The following is an 18,949-nucleotide window of genomic DNA, read 5'->3' as shown; positions in this document are numbered from 1 at the left end:
GATAAAATACGATTTTTGTTGAAGAATTTTGTTACAATTTTTGAGGCACCTTAACAATACAATTTTTTCCTGTGTATTTTTATGTGAATGGTTTAATTATTTGTTTTGTATGATTTTTAAATTACAAATTTTATTGTGCACTTTTGTAATGTATGCATCTCCATCCCATACGAAAATGCAGTATACGCCCCTTAGCGAGACACTTTGTTTTCAGGGTTAAAAGTGACTTTTGATAATTTTACCAAGTAAATAGAAGGACTGGCGAGCATTCTTTAATAATCTCACCAGTCCAGAGACCTTTAGATAATCGTCCCCTAACTCATACAGAAAGTGATAAAATAATGAGATCTGATTTCCCTGCAAGATCAACCAGTTTGAATGGCTTGTGGTTTGAAAGAGCACATACAAAGATAAATCTAAACAAGCAGTTTCTCATAATGTTATATTCTCCAGCTGGTGTAACAAGCCACTGGCTACATTAAGGGAAAAATTATTTTAAACAACTTTCCAACTTTCTTTACATCCCATTTGCTTCCTACTTTTGGTATTCTTTGTTGAAGGAGCAACAATGCAGTACTAGGAGCTTGCCGAACATTTTGGTTGAGTCTACCTAGGTGTTGCGTTCAACAAAGGATAGCAAGAGAACAAAGCAAATTAGATAACAAGTAAATTGGAAAGATGTTTAAAAAATTGCATGTTCAATCTGAATCATGAAAGATACATTTTGGGTTTTATGACCCTTTAAGGTCACAAAGTGTATCCTTGTAAGTTTTATTTCCCAGACCATGTGCCATTTAGTAGCCCTCCTTTGAATGGTTTTTAGTGTCTAGTCAAGTCCCACTGTGAGATAGAGTGACACAGTTTTGAGCTTCCAGTTCACACTATGGGTCCATTTAAGAAGCTTTGAATGGAGCCTGATAGTTAAAGGGATAGTGATTCAGACAGAAGATACCATTTTTTTTTAAAGTTTCCAATTTACTTCTATAATTAAAATTGCTGCATTCCCATGATATTCTGGGTTGAAAAGACACCATCTGGAGCACTAGATGGCAGGAAATAGCGCTGCTATCTAGTGCTCTTGCAAATGGATACCATACTTGCTACAGAAGTGGGCCAACTCCTAAGCATACATCACTGCTTTTCAACAAAAGATACCAAGAGAACAAATACAATCGATAAAACAATGTAAATTAGAATGTTGTTTAAAATCACATGCTCTATCTGAATCATAATAGAAAAATGTTGGGTTTCATATCCCTTTAAGAAGCAGTGAGTTCTCAGTAATCATTTTTAATATTATCTAATATACAAATATAGGGCTAGATTACAACTGTAACGCTAATTTATTGCACACCTGTAAACAGGCAAATTCACCCGTTTATGGCGAGCTCATGGTTGCAATTAGTGCCCTGAAAATTAACCAGAGATCAGATTTCTGGTTAATTTAAAAAAATAGGCCCCAATTGCCCCCAAAATTAAGTGTAGTGTTCTTTAAATAAAAAAAAATAAAAAAAATAGTAGCATCTTTATTTTATTAAAAAACTGCACAAAGCAGTTAGAAGGGGTTAAAGTGAGGAGATGTGGGGTGTAAGGAAAAAAAAAAAACGCACTGAAACGTGCCTTTACATTGTGGTCTATGGGGACTTTGTTAAAACTGTTAATATATATTATATGAATACGTACGTATATATATATTTGTGTGATAATATGTGTATATACACATACAGTATAAACACATAAATATATATGTATATATTCATATACATATATATTTTTATTGCTGCCCATCGCTGCACAACGTAACCCATTCGATGCAGTACGTTCTCTGCCGTGTCTCATAGCATGAGAATGAGGCTTCCATTGGAGTCTATGGAAGCGAGCTCTTCCCTGCGCTCAACTTGTAATACCAGTGCACATTTCCGTACGACGGTATTACTGAGTGGAGCACAAATATCACACTCGTAAAAGAGCAATTTTGCTCTCATAATCTGGGCCATAATAGTTTATAAATGTAATCCTATATGGAAATCATAGCAAATATCACGATGGTACATTATCAATAGGTCCTTAACACTGTGGTCCCCTCCTCCTCAAATTAAGGAACATTGAAAGACTTCCAAGTAATTATACCCAAAGTAAAGTTAAAAGTATTGTAACAGTAAAGTATGAAACAAAAGTATAACAATTTAATATAGATTTGTTGGTATAAAATAAAAACATGGTCCCCTAGAGTAGACTGTAAAATATTGTAGCATTTTGGAGTCACTTTCAAAATAAATAAAGCTAATAATTATTTGTTAAACGTTTCAGTACAATGCCCCAGATAATTCTTTCACATGAGAAACTGTTGCCTTTATACAGTGATGCTAAGAGCAGCTGCTGTGCCAATCACTGTGAGTCTGCGTTTAAAGATCACTTAGATCATGTGAGCCAATAGGAAGGAACCTAGTTCCCTTATCCACCCTTTATGACTCATCACATGACGTGGTTGTGTGATACAGTCTATAGCAGGGCTGTTGACGTGAGCTGTTGTATAAGGTATCTCTTGTTTTTATCATTCGTTTTCAGATTATATAAACTAATGTAGTCATCTATTTTATTATTACATATAAAGATATTTGGGACAAGCTCTAGTTTCCAAAGGATATAGTGTTGCTGATTAAATGTGCTTAGTGCTACAATATGTTATATACATGTGCATGTTGCTAATGCACTGCATAATCAAACAAAACTATAAAGATCAAGACTCGTAAACAAATGCAGGCAGTTATAGGCACATTAAGTAATTTTATATATGTACAGCATATATCAGCAGTAAAGGGATCTGATAATCTAAATTATTTTCTCTTTTTTCTAAAACAGAATGTTTGAAAATGTATTATAGTTCTTTTTTGTAATGGATGTTCTTGTGCTGAGTAAACTAACTTTTCTGTAGGAGTTGTCCCTATCAGCCATTTGGCAATAGAGTCCTAGGACTCAGATGTACACAATCACAATTTAAAACACCTTTTTTACAACCCTTTTTTATATACAACAATATTTCCAATGTGTCAAAATGCTGCTCTTTCATATACACGATAGAATAATTGAGTATAATGTCCCTTTGAAGGGACACTGTACCCAAAAATTTTGTTTCGTGATTCAGATTGAGCATGAAATTTTAAGCAACTTTCTAATTTACTCCTATTATCAAATTTTCTTCATTCTCTTGCTATCTTTATTTGAAATGCAAGAATGTAAGCTTAGATGCCGGCCCATTTTTGGTGAACAACCTGGGTTGTCCTTGCTGATTGGTGGATAAATTCATCCACCAATAAAAAAGTGCTGTCCAGAGTACTGAAACCAAAAAAAAAGCTTAGATGCCTTCTTTTTCAAATAATGATAGCAAGAGAACGAAGAAAAATTGATAATAGGAGTAAATTAGAAAGTTGCTTAAAATTGCATGCTCTATCTGAATTACAAAAGAAAAAATTTGGGTACAGTGTCCCTTTAAGCATTATATTGTAAAATAACTTGCTGTAAAATAAATGGTGTAAAGGCATTTAAATTCTAAAAATTCAAAATTTGTGTTGCTAATCTCATTTGTTGTGGCAAATCACAAACACATATATATGAGATTCTGCAATGATGAAGCATTTATTGGGTAGAATGGTGTAGGGTCAGAGTTCAGAATCCTGTAACCTTTCTGAGGCAGTGGAAAAAGTAGTTCGAGAGTTACATTTCAAATAAGTGGGCTTAAAGGGACAGTCTACTCCAGAATTGTTAGTGTTTAAAAAGATACGTAATCCTTTTATTACCCATTACACAATTTGGCATAACCAACAGTGTTATATTATTACATTTATTTACCTCTGCGATTACCTTGCATCTAATCCTCTGCAGACTGCCCCCTTATTTCAATGCGTTTGACTGACATGAATTTTAGCCAATTAGTGCTGACTCATAAATAACTCCATGAGATTGAGCACAATGCTATCTATATGGCACACATGAACTAGCACTGTCTAGCTGGGAAACTGTCAAAATGCTCTGAGATAAGAGGTGGCCTTCAATGACTTAGAAATTGGCAAATAAGCCTACCTAGGTTTAGCTTTCAACAAAGAATACCAAAAAAACAAAGCAAATTTGATGCTAAATATAAATTGTAATGTTGTTTAAAATTGCATGCCCTATCTGAATCATGAAAGTTTAATTTTAACTTGACTGTCCCTTGAATAAATAATGAAATTACATTACAAACTTGTTTTACTATATATAATTAAACATTGTGGGCAAGATTACAAGTGGTGCACTAATGTTAGGGCTAAATAAAAAGTTGCACCAAACACAACATAAATACATTAAAATAAAGCATTACACTCATGTACACACTATTTAATAAAAATGTATTCACATAACTATTAAAATTAAAAAGTTATAAGGTATATGGTATATGACAAGGTATTTGAATGGAAAGGGCTATTATATGTATATATATATTATATGTATATATACACATACATATACATTTAAATATGTATAGGTATGTATATATACTGTACATATGTAAAAATGTGTATTTATGTTTATATGTGTATATATCTAAATACATATGTAACTTTGGAGTGTATACATTGCAAATATTTTACATTCCTTCACATAAGGAAAAATGTGCTAAGTATTTTTTATAGATATTCCTATATATATATATATATATATATATATATATATATATGTGTGTGTGTTTGTATGTGTGTGTATATATATATATTGTATATATTACAACAACAAAAAATTATATGCATATTTAAAAATAAGAACATTTTCTTCTATGTGAAGAACATTGGAATGTAACATGAAAAGTTGAAAAAAAAACAAAGAGGGCGACTCCTAGTGCAGATAAGTAAGAAAAATGAACCCACTTGCTGTTCCCAACAAATGGATACTCACAAAGTGTAAAGCACACTATAGTGCAATTGAAGCATGCTGGGTATATTGTAGTGGCCCAGTGCACATTGAAACCAAGGTTGTTTTCAGCTCCAAATTCTTTGGGCAATAAATGATGGAAAGGAGACTCCAGTATATCAAATTACTTTATAATCAAAGTATTAAAAACAATTTACAGATAAAATAAATAAATATTATCAGTATAACACGCTACACGTTTCTCAGCACTAACCACGCTGTTTCCTCAGGCAGGCAGATTAACTACTTCTATTGGAACACTCAGGAAGAAACATCAGATATCTGAAAATGTGGTAGGTTAATTTAGGTATCCCTTAATATAGAGTATGCACTAGCAATTGTACATTGAACAAAGAGCCTAAACTTTGTGATAAGTTTGTGTAAATTGTAAGAGCATATAGGGCTGCAGTAGAAGCCTAACTGACATACAGGGTTATAGACAATCTAACCCAATCTAGTATCAAGCAATATGCGGCATGTTAAACTAAACATTGACATCATAAATGACAAGTTTTATCAGGTAGCATAGAGGCAATTAAAGTTAAACAAAAATAACTTGGCGGTGAATATAGGAGGAGAAACTGTTCAAGACTATACATTAACAGGAGGTCTGCCAGGGCAAAAATAGCTGTCAACGTTAGAAGGGTAGCTTTATGTCTTTTGCGGCAAACAGCCAGATAATTCCCCCATACCGACTTTTTGAGGGACCTGAACGGTATATATATACATACAGTGTACAAAACATTTGGCACCTTAATATAGTTTGTATCACGCAGAGGGGTCTCATCACATAGATCCTCAGGTTCAACTTGGGCTATCATCTACAGCCCTGGGATCTGTCTTTTAACCAATGCCCATTGCAGGTGTAACTCCCGTCTCTGCCAGTCTTACTTGGGTAAAGGAGAAATAGAGCCAGCTAGTTCCGACATGTAAGAATGGCTCAGTGGTTCTCAGGCATCCGTAGTACCCATCGGTAGTGGGCTGTGACCAAATATGTAGAAGACGGTCCTCCGTGATTGCTTCTCTAAGGGAGACTGGTATTTCACTAAACTGTAGGAAGACCGCCTCAAACAGAGCACGATCAGTGCTGAATTGTATCCATCGCCTGGTGGGCAATTGCGTTCTGCGATCCGGACGCGGCAATTCTCTGACCTCTTCTACTGTGACTCTACTCGCAGGGCCACCCACCTCTGAGATAGTGTCTGGTAAGAGGCTAGTTGCTGCTTGGGCGACAACTGCAGAGACGTTAGAAACTATGGTAAGTGAGTGGTCCGGGACTACGTGAGGAAGTGACCCCATGTAAGGGTTAGCACCTGGTGTGGTGCTCATGAGCAGTCTCAGCCCTGACTCTAGGACTCTGTTTCCATCAGCCGGTAGAATAGCGGAAGCCTTTCCCAGCACATCGCGATCTTCTAGGTGAATACCCAGCACCATATCCTCAGCCGGTGTAGCCACCGGAGGATTAATCTCAGGCCACAGTTCTTTTAAGATGTCCTGCAGTGTCTCGCACCTCACATTGCTGAGCAGCTTGGTTGCGGCGGTCAGAGTAGTTGCGGCTTGGAGAGGGACAGTTAGCTCCGGATCTCTTAGGGACTGGATACCGTCAATGTTAGAGGGTCGTTGCTTATCGCCGCCATCTTGCCTCCTATGTATGGCAGAGATCTGCATGCATAGCTGTGTGAGTAAAACGCTCATATCTGAGAAGTGATCCTCCAGGATCTCGCAGCAGCGATCCTCAAACTTATTTAGTGCGGTGTCCAGGTCCATTTTGTTAGTAGTAAAGTGAGGGATCCTCAAAAACTCCAGAAGGAATTATACTTCAACTGGGCCGTCGACAATGTCAGGCCTCAAACCTTGATGCACTGAAATAGCGTAGCATGCCATCAAATCAGGATTTGCTTGCAAATCAGTAACCAGGCATGATTATCCTTGCCTTCTACAAAGTCCATAAGTTTAGATCACATAAAGAATGGATTTAAAATCATCTTAAGTTAGGTATAGTAAGGGAGCTCCATGAACATACGTCTGCTCTCTTTGCTAGTTGGCTCCGCCCCCGGCACCAATGCTTTTTATTGTCTACTCAGTGACTCAGTCTCTCAACAAATTAGTGGTTGCGCTGCAGCAAGTCGGTTAATTTACTTTATGCACAAGTTCAACATCACCATGCCATGAATCAGCACAGCGTGAGAAATGTAGCCAGTCTCACAGATCAGTCAGTGTAATGTAATCAAACTGTCATAGCGCCATAAAAACAAATGAGTGGCTCCCGGTCCCACCTCCAGCAAAGTCTGTACTCTGCTGGTGAGATGGCTGGCCTGACCCTACCCACCCCAGTACTTTTATAAAGTGACCACAGTAGTCAGTGACATGGTCCAGCCCCCCCCCCCCCCCGTACTGTATATTAGGGTTGCCAACCATCCCTTAAAATACAGAACACTTATAAGTTACACATGCTGCAGGGTGTGCAGGGAGGAATATTAATAGTAATGTCCAGAAACACAATACATGTTCCTTCCTGCACACCCTGCAGCATGTGTAACTCATAAGTGTCCAGGAAAACATGGCAGAGGTGGCAAACCTAACTGTATATAGTGGTACTGTATAGTAAAACTGTTTACCCCCTGCCCCCCCATGCTGTAGTAACAAGGTCTGTAATTTGCTGGTTACACACACACAGTCACACATACATACACACACTCACACAGTCACATACATACACACACATACACACACACACTCACACATAAACACCAATGGGTAAAACAGAAATACTAACCCCTGTAGTCAGAGACACTAGTAAATCCTTATGTCACGCTCACATGATATCAGTGCAGGCAGTGGAAGGTCAACGTTTTTTATTATTATCTCTAGAGATACAAGTATTGTCATTTAGGCTTTTAGGCATATGGGCTTCTTCAGTTGAAAAAAATAAAATACCTCACTGAAATGAATCTCATTAGGAGCACATGCAGTAGGAGAGTTACTTGTTATACACATGAGCTGCACATCTGTTTCAGTGGCATATGCATATATGCTGGGTGTGCCTAGTGCACCAGAATTCAAACACCACACCTGCTCAGTTGGCTGTGGATTGTATCACAGAAAATAAATGATCACTGACAAGCCACTACTGGCTCTCTGAACAAGTGCACTGTTTGAAGGAAGATGCAAGGGGCACCTGTGTGTATGCTGCGCAAATAGTGATAGCTTTTACTAGATGCTTCTAATGAAGATTATGATATGCCTTTAGACAACCCATGGCATTGCATTGTTCTGTGATGTTTTAAAGGCAAAGCTTCCTTAGCCTTTTGCATTTGGAGGTTAAAAACACAAAGTTAGGGTACACTACATACATTGCAGAGTTGTTACTCTTTGTTTTTCTAAAGCTTTATTGATTACAATAAGGTCATTATAATATTGGGCTTTCACTTTTTGTTCCCCACAGTAAATGATGACAACTAGAGTTGCAGTTATTGGAGGGGGACTGGTTGGGCTTTCAACAGCACTTTGCATTTCTGAATCCCTTCCACAATGCTCAATCACTGTTATTTCTGAAGCGTTTTCTCCAAATACCACTGGTGATGTTGCAGCAGGATGTCTCATTCCTCACAAGTATGATGGTGAGTTTAGTCTGCTATACAAAGGTTGCTTTGTATTCATTAACCCCTTTGCTACCAGGAATTCAAAGACATTTATCTGATCGTGCTCTGTTACTATATGAAGGCAGATGCCCAAAGGCCACAAACAGCAAGTCTTGGTTATCACTTGACAACCAAGACTGCTTGGGCTTCTAGCATGTAGGTTGTTGATCTACGCTTTGTAGTAGGCTGGGCTTTGTACCGCATGGTGTAGATCTACGTCTGATTGGGGTAAGGGGTTAATGAATAATATATTTGTTATGATGACATTTATTCAGTTAACCACAAAAATAATTTGACTGTTTAATGGATTATAGTTGTTAAACTCAGTACCTACTCAATATAGGGCCCTAGTGCAGAAAATATTTTGGGCCCCGAATGTTAACTCAATAGTAATAATATACATGCTGTTCTGTACAGTGACTTTGAGGATAGATAGGCAATCTGCACCAATAAAAGGCATTGGGATTGTACACATTCTGCGCACACCTATGTATAGACTGGCTGCTATGGGCCGCCCGAGCACTTGGGCCCTGGTTTCACTGCACCCGCTGCACTATTGGTGGTTTAACCCCTGGTTAAACTAATTGTGCTACCAGAAACAATTTACTTTTTTAATTACATTAAAGGCATTTTCTTTGTAGTGTTATCTTGCAGAGAAGTGTCCCTCTTTACCAATAGATCTGTAGGTGTAGTCATAATCAACCACTGTTTTTTAGCAGGAAGTATACAACTAATGCTGTATTGGTTTTAATTTCAATTTAAATAGCCTTTTCTTATTTTTCCAAAAAATATTTTCAAAATGATTAAATGCTGTTATTTTATATGCATAATAGAAAATCCTAATCTAACACATACTTTAAAGGAACATTTAATGTAAACATTACATGATCTAATTAATTGGGCAAGTAAGCTTTGCACTATGCACTGTGGAATTATATGTGTTCGATCCCATGCAAAGTAGCCTCAGAGAACTGCTGGTTCTGAGCAGGAAATACACGGTGAACCAATCAGCAGTGGCAGTCGCACAGCTCCACCAATCACCAATTGTGTTCTGTTTAGGAGCTGCAGTGCTTGCTGGGATTAAAAACACAGAGTTCCACAGTGAGAAGTGAAAAAATTACATTCTCTAACTAATTAGCGGATGTAATTTTTGCACTGCAGCGTCACTTTAAGTTATTTGAAATCCACAGGATAACTTGTAGTTGGTATTACCCTTGTGATGCACTTGTAGTTCAATAAAACAAAGACATCCAGCTGTATCCCTTATCATTGCACTTAGTTAATAAAAAATAACTAATTATTATATATACTAGTTAGTATCATTATAATCTATAGCAGAGTGTGACAAATTTATATCAAATTTCAGACTATAAGAATGTTGCATGAAAAATATATTAGTTTACAAGTAAAACCACATAATTATTATGTTTTTTTTAAATTCTAATTGATATTGTCTGTTCCTCCGCCCTCCTTTATTTCCTCTTTTGGCTGGGCTTTAAAGGACAGAGCAGTCCCACCCACTCTTTACATAGGCTTTCTATAGGCCTTAAAGGGGCTGGCCTTCAAGATTGTCAAATGACACACACGTTGATTGGATGTTCACTGGATTTGGCCGGCATAACATTGCAATAGAAGCATTACTATAAGCACTTATTTAACCCTTTCACAGATGGATTAAAGCAAAAAAAAGGTACACATACTTTTTCAATGGCAAAGTTTACAAATATGGCATTTGATTTGTTAAGGTTTACCATCACTTTAAGCCACAAAATATAAACAATGGAATAGATATATATACCTTAAAAACTATTAAATGATTGTTAAAGGGACACTGTACCCAAATTTTTTCTTTTGTAATTCAGAAAGAGCATGCAATTTTAAACAACTTTCTAATTTACTCCTATTATCAATTTTTCTTCATTCTCTTGCTATCATTATTTGAAAAAGAAGGAATCTAAGCTTTTTTTTTTGGTTTTAGTACTCTGGACAGCACTTTTTTTATTGGTGGATGGATTTATCCACCAATCAGCAAGGACAACCCAGGTTGTTCACCAAAAATGGGCCGGCATCTAAACTTACATTCTTGCATTTCAAATAAAGATACCAAGAGAATGAAGAAAATTTGATAATAGGAGTAAATTAGAAAGTTGCTTAAAATTTCATGCTCAATCTGAATCACGAAAGAAAATTTTTGGGTACAGTGTCCCTTTGAGCATTAAAAAGCAAGTATTAAAGGGTCATTAAACACCTCCCTCTAATTATGGGTGCCCCCATTTTTAAACCTTGGTTTGTCTGCAGATATCTGAAGGAGAGTCGCTGAACATGGGCAAACATTTGTCAGTACTGGAATGTAGTGAAATATACATTTCAACACGGCAGCACCCATGACTAAAGTGGGGTGGAGAATAACCTCAACACAGTGCTAATACAATGTATTTTGTGTTTATTAATGTCCCTTTAATTATATGACTTATGTGTAAATGATAAAATCTCCAGGACATACCGTTTTATACAAACACTGATAAAAAAGATTGTCAGTTTAAAATATTCCAAATAACTTTTTTTATTTTTATTAGATATAAAAAAATACAGTCTAGAAGGGTAGGAGGATGAGAACCAAGAGGTGAGGACTGCAAGGGTGAGAATGGTGTTAATACAGAGTTAAATTAGGGCAATTATTAGGTAGGTGGAATTAATTTGTTACTGACTTTGATGGTAGGCTTCCCTGAATAAAAATGTCTTTAGGGAGCGTTTAAAAGAAGGCAGATTAAGGGAAAGTCTAACAGTCTGAGGGAGAGCATTCCAATGGGTTGGTACCGTGCAAGAAAACTTGTGCAGTCTAGGATATAAAGAGGTGATGATAGAAGATGCAAGGAGCAGGTCATTGTTGGATATTAAGGGGCTGGCTGGAGTAAATTTGTTGATTAGTGAGGACTAGTAGTGGGAAGCAGTGTTGTTAAGAGCTTTGTAGGTCAGGGTGAGAATCTTGAATTTAATTCTGCTATGAATGGGGAGCCAATGAAGGGACTCACTGAGAGGTGCAGTAGCTACAGAGTGGTGGGAAAGGTGGATTAGCCTAGCAGAGGCAATAAGGATGGGTCGAAGGGGGGAAAGCCGGGAGAGAGGAAGGCCATTTATTAGGTTACTGCAGTAGTCAAGTTGGGAAATTACAAGGGAGTGGATTAGTTGGATGAATTTTGGAAATGTTACGTAGGTGGTTGTGGCAGGATGAAGAGAGCAATTGGATCTGGGGGCTGAAGGACATATTGGAGTCAAGTGTGACTTGGAGGCAGCAGACTTGGGGTGATGGAGAGATAGTGATGCCATTGACAGTGATATAAGTCAGAAATCAGAGTAGAGCTAGAGTTGGGGATTAGGAGGAGCTCATTCTTGAACATGTTAGTGTTTAGGTGGTGAGAGGTCATCCAGGAAGAAATGCCAGATAAGCAGTCACTTATGTCAGAAAGAACAGAGGGAGAGAGAGCAGGGGTGGACAGCATAGTGGTACAATTTGAATCCATAGCTGCTGATAAGTTTACCCAGTGAAGAAGTATAAATGGAGAAAAGTAGATGACCCAGGACAAAGCCTTGAGGTACTCCAAGTGATAGAGGCATTCGTTAGTAACTTTAGGGAAGACAGTTTCTGTTGAGTGTTGGGGACGGAACCCAAATTGCAGGGGATCGAGCAAGGAGTTGGAAGACAGGAAGTGGGTTAGGTGGTTGTAAACTAGTTTTTCCAGAAGTTTTGAAGTTAGTGGAAGCAGTGATATGGGGTGGTAGTTTGCAGGAGAATTAGGAGAAGGTTTTTTGAGTATGGGAGTGATCTTTGCATATTTGATGGAAGATCAGAATGAACAGATAGAAAGGATAGGTTGAAGATGTGAACAAGGTCTAGAGTGAGGATGGAAGAAGTTATTTGATGTGAAGGGGTAGGGTTGAGCGGGCAGGTAGTGAGACATGAGGAAGACAGTAGGGAACTAAACTTAATTCTCGGTGGCTGGGAAAAAGATGCTGAGTAGCAGAGGGGGTGACTGGGGTGAAGATGGAAGATTGCAGGCTTGTGTCAGGATGTTGCTTCGGATAGTATGCGTTTTGTTTAAAATGTAGTCTGCTAGGTCTTGAACACAACAGACAGACGAAGGGGGTAGTGTAGGTGTGCAGAGGAGAGAGCTGAAAGTAGAGAAGGGTTGTTTAGGCTTGGAGGAAAGAGTAGTTATGAGAGAGAAGTAGGTTTGCTTGGCTCAGTGAAGGGCAGATTTGTATAAACGAAGAATGAACTTTTAGTGGATGAAATCAGGTTCAGAGCTAGATCTCCTCCTCAGCAATGTGGGAGCAGTTTTGCAAGTAGAGTGTTAGATGTAACATACCTCTGGTTACTTCTTTTCTCAAATCCTGGTAATAATCTCTTGAATTATTTTTGTATTTTTTTTTATTTATCTAAAACCATGTGTAAAAACTTAATTCCTTATTTTTCATTTATTATAAACAATTTGCTAGTTTCATGTTTGTTTATTTTAGATATTTTCATGTAAATTAAAAAATGTTAGTTTTGTTTACCATATAAATAGCATCTTTTTATTTTTATCTCACAAGATACATCACAACAACAGCAGAAAGACTGGTTTAAGGACACTTTTCAGCACCTCTTTAAAATTGCTAATTCCTCTGAGGGTTCAGATGCCGGTATTAACCTGCTTTCAGGGTAAGGGAAGACATTTTTTAACTTTCTGTTCTTTTGTTGGCCTGATAATTGAAATGACTAAGACAGACACACAGACACACATAGAATTCAGTGGTAAACAGACTTGCATTAATGTCACAGTTTAAAGGGACATTGTACAGTCAATTTTCTCCACTTAAATTTGTCCGTAATTATCTGTTTTACATGCTGGAGTATATCACATTTTTTATAAATAGCTCCTTTACCTTTATTTTGACATTTTAAAAAAGCTGGGTTTGCCTGTTTAAACCACCACCAATTATACTGAAAATATTAATAATTTAGAAATTTCTATAGAAAAGCTATGTAAACAAGAGCAATCCTAGTGGAAGAGATTGGTAATAAATATATTATATGTTCCTTTTCTAATGGCTTAAAAGCTGAATTAAAGGGACAAAAAACTCAAATGTTTTCTTTCATAGTTGTACCATTAGTTTAACGTGTGCCCATTTGCAGGTTTATGACCGGTGTTTGCGCCTGTAGGGTTTACCACTGGCATTACAAGTTAAAAGTAAACTAGATTGCTTGAGCAAAATTTAGCACGATTTACGCTAGAATGATTACTGCTTCCTCAGAGCTCTGATTAACTATTTTGCAAAACAAAACACATCAAAAGTACAGAAACACTCATAATAACACAATCTAATAAAAATTATTAAAAAAAATATATATATTGCACACAAAAGCTATAAGAGCTCAAAGATATGAGGTCTCAGGTGTTAAAGGGCTTTAATATAGAGATACATACATATACATCTAAAGATGGATATCTATGTCTATATATGTGTGCATATGATATACAGTATATATATATATATATATAAATATTTAGTGCTTTGGAGTCCTTTGCATGTATTTACAGATAGCTAGATAGATAGAGAGATATCTATCTATCTGTAAATACATGCAAAGGGCTCCAATGCATTATATTCATGTGTATATATATATATGTATATATATATATATATATATATATATATATAACCAAAATACCATTAGATATATGAAGAAATATGTATTTACGAATAAATAGAACATATTCTTCTATGTGAAGAACATTGGAATGTGAATTATTCATATTTTCATGTTATGTTAGTACACATGAGAATATGTGATCATGTTTGCTTGTAAGTGGGTTTTTTTCCACTTTTTTTGCTGCATTGGCTTCTATGTGGGAATACGTGAATGCACACGCAATATACTAAGTTTGTTTATTTGCGCTGGTCAGGTTAGCGCAAGAGCGAAAACACTTTCAGGCCCATTTATCAAGCTCCGTACAGAGCTTGACGGGCCGTGTTTCTGGCGAGTCTTCAGACTCGCCAGAAACACAACTTATGAAGCAGCGGTCTAAAGACCACTGCTCCATAACCCTGTCCGCCTGCTCTGAGCAGGCGGACAGGAATCGCCGGAAATCAACCCGATCGAATACGATCGGGTTGATTGACACCTCCCTGCTGGCGGCCGATTGGCCGCGAGTTAGCAGGGGGCGGCGTTGCACCAGCAGCTCTTGTGAGCTGCTGGTGCAATGTTAAATGCGGAGAGCGTATTGCTCTCCGCATTTAGCGAGGTCTTGCGGACCTGATCCGCAGTGTCGGATCAGGTCCGCAAGCCCTTTGATAAATTGGGGCCTTTGCTTTCAACTCATTATCCGACTGCACAAAGCTTACTTCTAGCGCAATTAACGCTCAAGCAGGATCCTTATATAGTGCTCCATTTGTAATCTGGCCCTATGTCTTTATCTCTACCTGGTTGTTTGTTTTTCACTAATTGCCATTTAACTTATCAACTCACCCCAGGCACTCTCACCCTATACAACTTATTTCTTTATCTATTTAATGTTTCTTCTCTTTCTCTTTTTTGTATCTTCTGAGTATTTTTTGCTTGTACAGTTTATTTCTTGTTGTTAATTTACCGTACACTAAACTGGTAACAAGTTATACATTTCTCATTGTAGACTGTACAATGTCTGGAATATAAAATTCACCATTATCTGCATTTTTCACTCTGTAAACTAAATACTATTGCAGAATCCCACTGAAGAGAATTCTCTTTTCAATGCACCTATAAGTTGCATGTGTCATATATAGGCTAAAGACCTCTGTACGTACTAACCACTTCTCCCTACTTTGTATAAGATGGCAGATATTTAAGACCATACCAGAAGAACCCTTCCCTTTTTGGTACGATGTTGTCCTGGGATTTCGGATAATGACCGACTCGGAGCTGAAGAAGTTCCCTTACCATGTATTTGGGCAGTCCTTCACAACTCTCAAGTGCCAGGCATCACTTTACTTACCTTGGATGGAAAAAAAGTTTGTTGATTTTTCTTAATATTCTTATTGAAATTATGTTTTTTCTTAGTCAGCTTCCCATTTGTTAATTATATTATTATTCTTTTAAATGGTTATTATAATTCATGTTATTATTCATTAAAGCATGTCATTTTAGCATTAGTGACCCTTCAATTCTATGGTCAACATTTACGAAAGGCTTGGCGGATGATTTGCTACCGCTACCTCACTGCATTCACTTTCCACATTTAACATTGTGCAATGCTGCCCCCTGCTCGTTGGCGGCCAATCGACAGCAAGCAGGGGCTGTCAATCATGCCAATCAGATTGGGATGATTTTAATCCGCCACATTTTAGGAGACGGACAGGCCAATCGGCCGCAAGCAGGGGCTATCAATGATCTCAATCAGATCGGGATGGACAATCATATTTTAGGTGATGGACAGTCTTAAGACCGCAGCTACGTAACTATCTTTTCAGGGGTGCCTGAAATGCTGGGACCCCAAAGCTGCATTTGCAGGTTGATAAATGGGGCTCTATGTATTTAACCCTTGTAAGTGTTCAACACATAGTTAAAGCACCACTCAGGAGCCACAGAGAGCTGCTGGTCTTGAGACATGCATGGTCAGTAGTGCTAAAATGACATGCTCTAATGAATTATTGTTTGAATTTTTTTACAATATAATGCCTCTTTAAAAAGGGACACAAAACCCAAAATTTTTCTTTCATGATTCAGACAGACAGAGAATACCTTTTTTAAAAAGTTTCCAATATACGTCTATTATCAGATTTGCTTTGTTTTTATGGTATTCTTTGTTGAAGAGATACCCAGGTAGATAGCATGCACAGGTCTGGAGCACTGCATGGCAGGAAATAGTGCTGACATCTAGTGCTCTTGCAAATGTATAAAACTGCTGTTATATAGTGCTGCAGACACATGCACGCTCCTGAGATTATATCCCTGTTTTTCAACAAAGGATACAAAGAAAAGAAGAACTTTTGATAATAGAAGTAAATTGGAAATTTGTTTAAAATTGCATCTAAATCATGAATGAAAAAAGATTGGTTTAATGTCCCTTTAAAAGCTCTTTTATAGGGATGAGAGAACATTTTCAGTACATTGTCCCCTTGAAAGAGATATTAGTACAATCATGCACAGAAGATAGTATATATCTGTATGTATGCATATGTGTGTATATATATATATATATATTTCTGGGTGTTCACCCCTTCATCAGACCAACAATAGTGAATAAAGTGACAAACAATATAAAGGCATTAGGCCCCTCCCACTACCAGAAAAAAACGCCAAGGGGTTACCCTGGCAACATACACCCCCAATAATAAAACACCTGTTAAAAAAACACATACCAAATAAGTACCTATTGGTCGGGCTCACTGAAGGTGTTATGCGGTCCCATATATGCTGTTGAATATAACCGAGCGAGGCATGTTTCATTCCCTCTAGGCTTGCTAAGTCTGTGTGTATTGTGGTTGGGAGGCATATCTATACTTTTATAGGTATAGATAAGTTGATTTATGTGATACAGTACTACCCATGGCCCTTCCCTTGTTTGCACACATGTCGCTAACATAGTACAGTACATCTGCTGTCTAGTTTCCCCAAATAGTGCTACTGAGGATAGGCAATAGTTGTTCTTTCTGAATCCTAAAAGAAAATTTTGGGGTTTACTATCCCTTTTAAATAAATCAATGACCTAAAACTTGTAAGAGACAGGACAAAATTTGACTAACACAAGCAGGAGGAATTGAGGGCCCCATTCCCGTGGGAATTTGCAATTTAGAAGGCTACTTTTTGCCTTAGAATATCCCTTTTAATGGCCATTGAAATCATTTGTATATTCATAGTATGCTTTAGGTATAAAACACCACAAAAAGATCTGCATACAAAATAAATACATATTTTTTGTAAATTTCTATATGACACATTAATGTTACTTTCTTTTTTTTTTTTGTTGCTGTTATATTTTTTACAGAATTAAACAAAAAGGTGGGAAAATTCTAACAGGGAAAATAGACAATGTCTGGGATCTTCATGGCAAGTATGATGTGGTTGTGAATTGCACAGGTTTGGGATCGAGAGATCTGTTTGACGATTTGTTGGTTTACCCAATAAGAGGCCAGGTAGTGCAAGTGTCTGCCCCCTGGCTCACACACTTCATCAGAGATGGTGATGGCAGCACTTATATTTATCCTGGAATAAACAGCACAACGCTTGGTGGAACAAGAGACAAAGACGATTGGCGGATGTCACCAGATGGTCAGACCAGCAAGCAGATTTTAGATCGCTGCTGTGCTATTGAACCTTCTCTTCAGAGTGTTAAGGGATTTCATGAGAAGGTTGGTTTGAGGCCTGCCAGAGCGGCTGTGAGGCTTGAAAAAGTCATCCTTGTAAAGAACGGACAACATCTTCCTGTAGTACATAATTATGGACATGGTGGTGGTGGATTTTCTGTGCATATAGGGACTGCCAAGGCTGCGACCAGACTAGTAGAGGAGTTAATTCCTTCCTTAAAAGCAACTTGTACTAAGTCAAAATTATGAGTTTGGTAAATAAGCTAAAGATACGGTTAGGAAATTGTTGCTTTAAATCGCTCTATTGTCAACGTTATTCCAGTACTTTTTATACAGAAAACTTGTACAGTTTGATCACAATTGTTAAACCATTTCCTTATATCATAAAATAATAATACCAATAATAAATGTGATCCCATCAAAATCAGAATACAAATACAAAAAATATATTTACAATTTATTGAGTCTGCTTCAATTTACTTGCTTACATTTTTTTCAACTGTTTTTACTTGTTTTAAATTTGCTTTTGAAAAAGATGTTTGCATAGGTTGAAACGCGTTGAGCTATTAAAAATACTTTTTTTTACCACCTTGGGAGTAACGAACTGCTTCTTTGCTGTGACATTCCTGGAATTCCAGATTTGATGGAGTAAGTTGCTATTTGTAATTTTAAGTAATCTTACACACACCTGATTGGAGCTCTTCCTTGCTTTTAGCAATCTGGATTGATATTATCGGAGTCCATCCTAGGTTTCAAGCTAACTGCGAGGTCATCTTTAGATGAGCAGACATCATACATCTTATGAAGTGAGTATATTGCACCCTTATTCATTGGTGTGTACATGCACAACAAGTCTGTTTCCTTTCGCCACCAGAAAATTAGAAGATATCTACATATCCATAGCACAATACCAAGACCAGCGCCATCTATCTTTGAAATTTTGTTTCAATTTACTTATATCAGTTTTCTTTCATGTGAAGCTACCTCAAGAGATAAAACACAATTTGAGCTGCAATGGCATTTTCATTTTTCAATTA

General features: G+C 37.2%; 1 protein-coding gene across 4 annotated transcripts; it reads left to right on the top strand.

The window, feature by feature from the left end:
- The first annotated feature begins 2,483 nt into the window (after positions 1-2,483).
- Positions 2,484-18,370, top strand: DDO (D-aspartate oxidase). 4 transcript variants are annotated; one of them, XM_053710854.1, is made up of 5 exons: positions 2,484-2,538; positions 8,390-8,564; positions 13,179-13,287; positions 15,441-15,617; positions 17,594-18,370. In XM_053710854.1, the coding sequence occupies exons 2-5, from the start codon at positions 8,393-8,395 to the stop codon at positions 18,159-18,161; spliced, it is 1,026 nt and encodes a 341-aa protein (XP_053566829.1). In that variant the 5' UTR covers positions 2,484-2,538; positions 8,390-8,392; the 3' UTR covers positions 18,162-18,370. The 4 variants fall into 4 exon arrangements, with proteins under 4 accessions (XP_053566829.1, XP_053566828.1, XP_053566830.1 ...); XM_053710853.1 differs by lacking the exon at positions 2,484-2,538 and adding an exon at positions 5,211-5,237; XM_053710855.1 differs by lacking the exon at positions 2,484-2,538 and adding an exon at positions 10,087-10,275 and having other exon boundaries at positions 8,430-8,564.
- The last annotated feature ends 579 nt before the right edge of the window (positions 18,371-18,949 follow it).

This window comes from Bombina bombina, chromosome 4 (assembly GCF_027579735.1).
Source record: "Bombina bombina isolate aBomBom1 chromosome 4, aBomBom1.pri, whole genome shotgun sequence".
Classification (NCBI taxonomy): Eukaryota; Metazoa; Chordata; class Amphibia; order Anura; family Bombinatoridae; genus Bombina; species Bombina bombina.
This window is presented reverse-complemented; position numbering and strand designations above follow the sequence as displayed.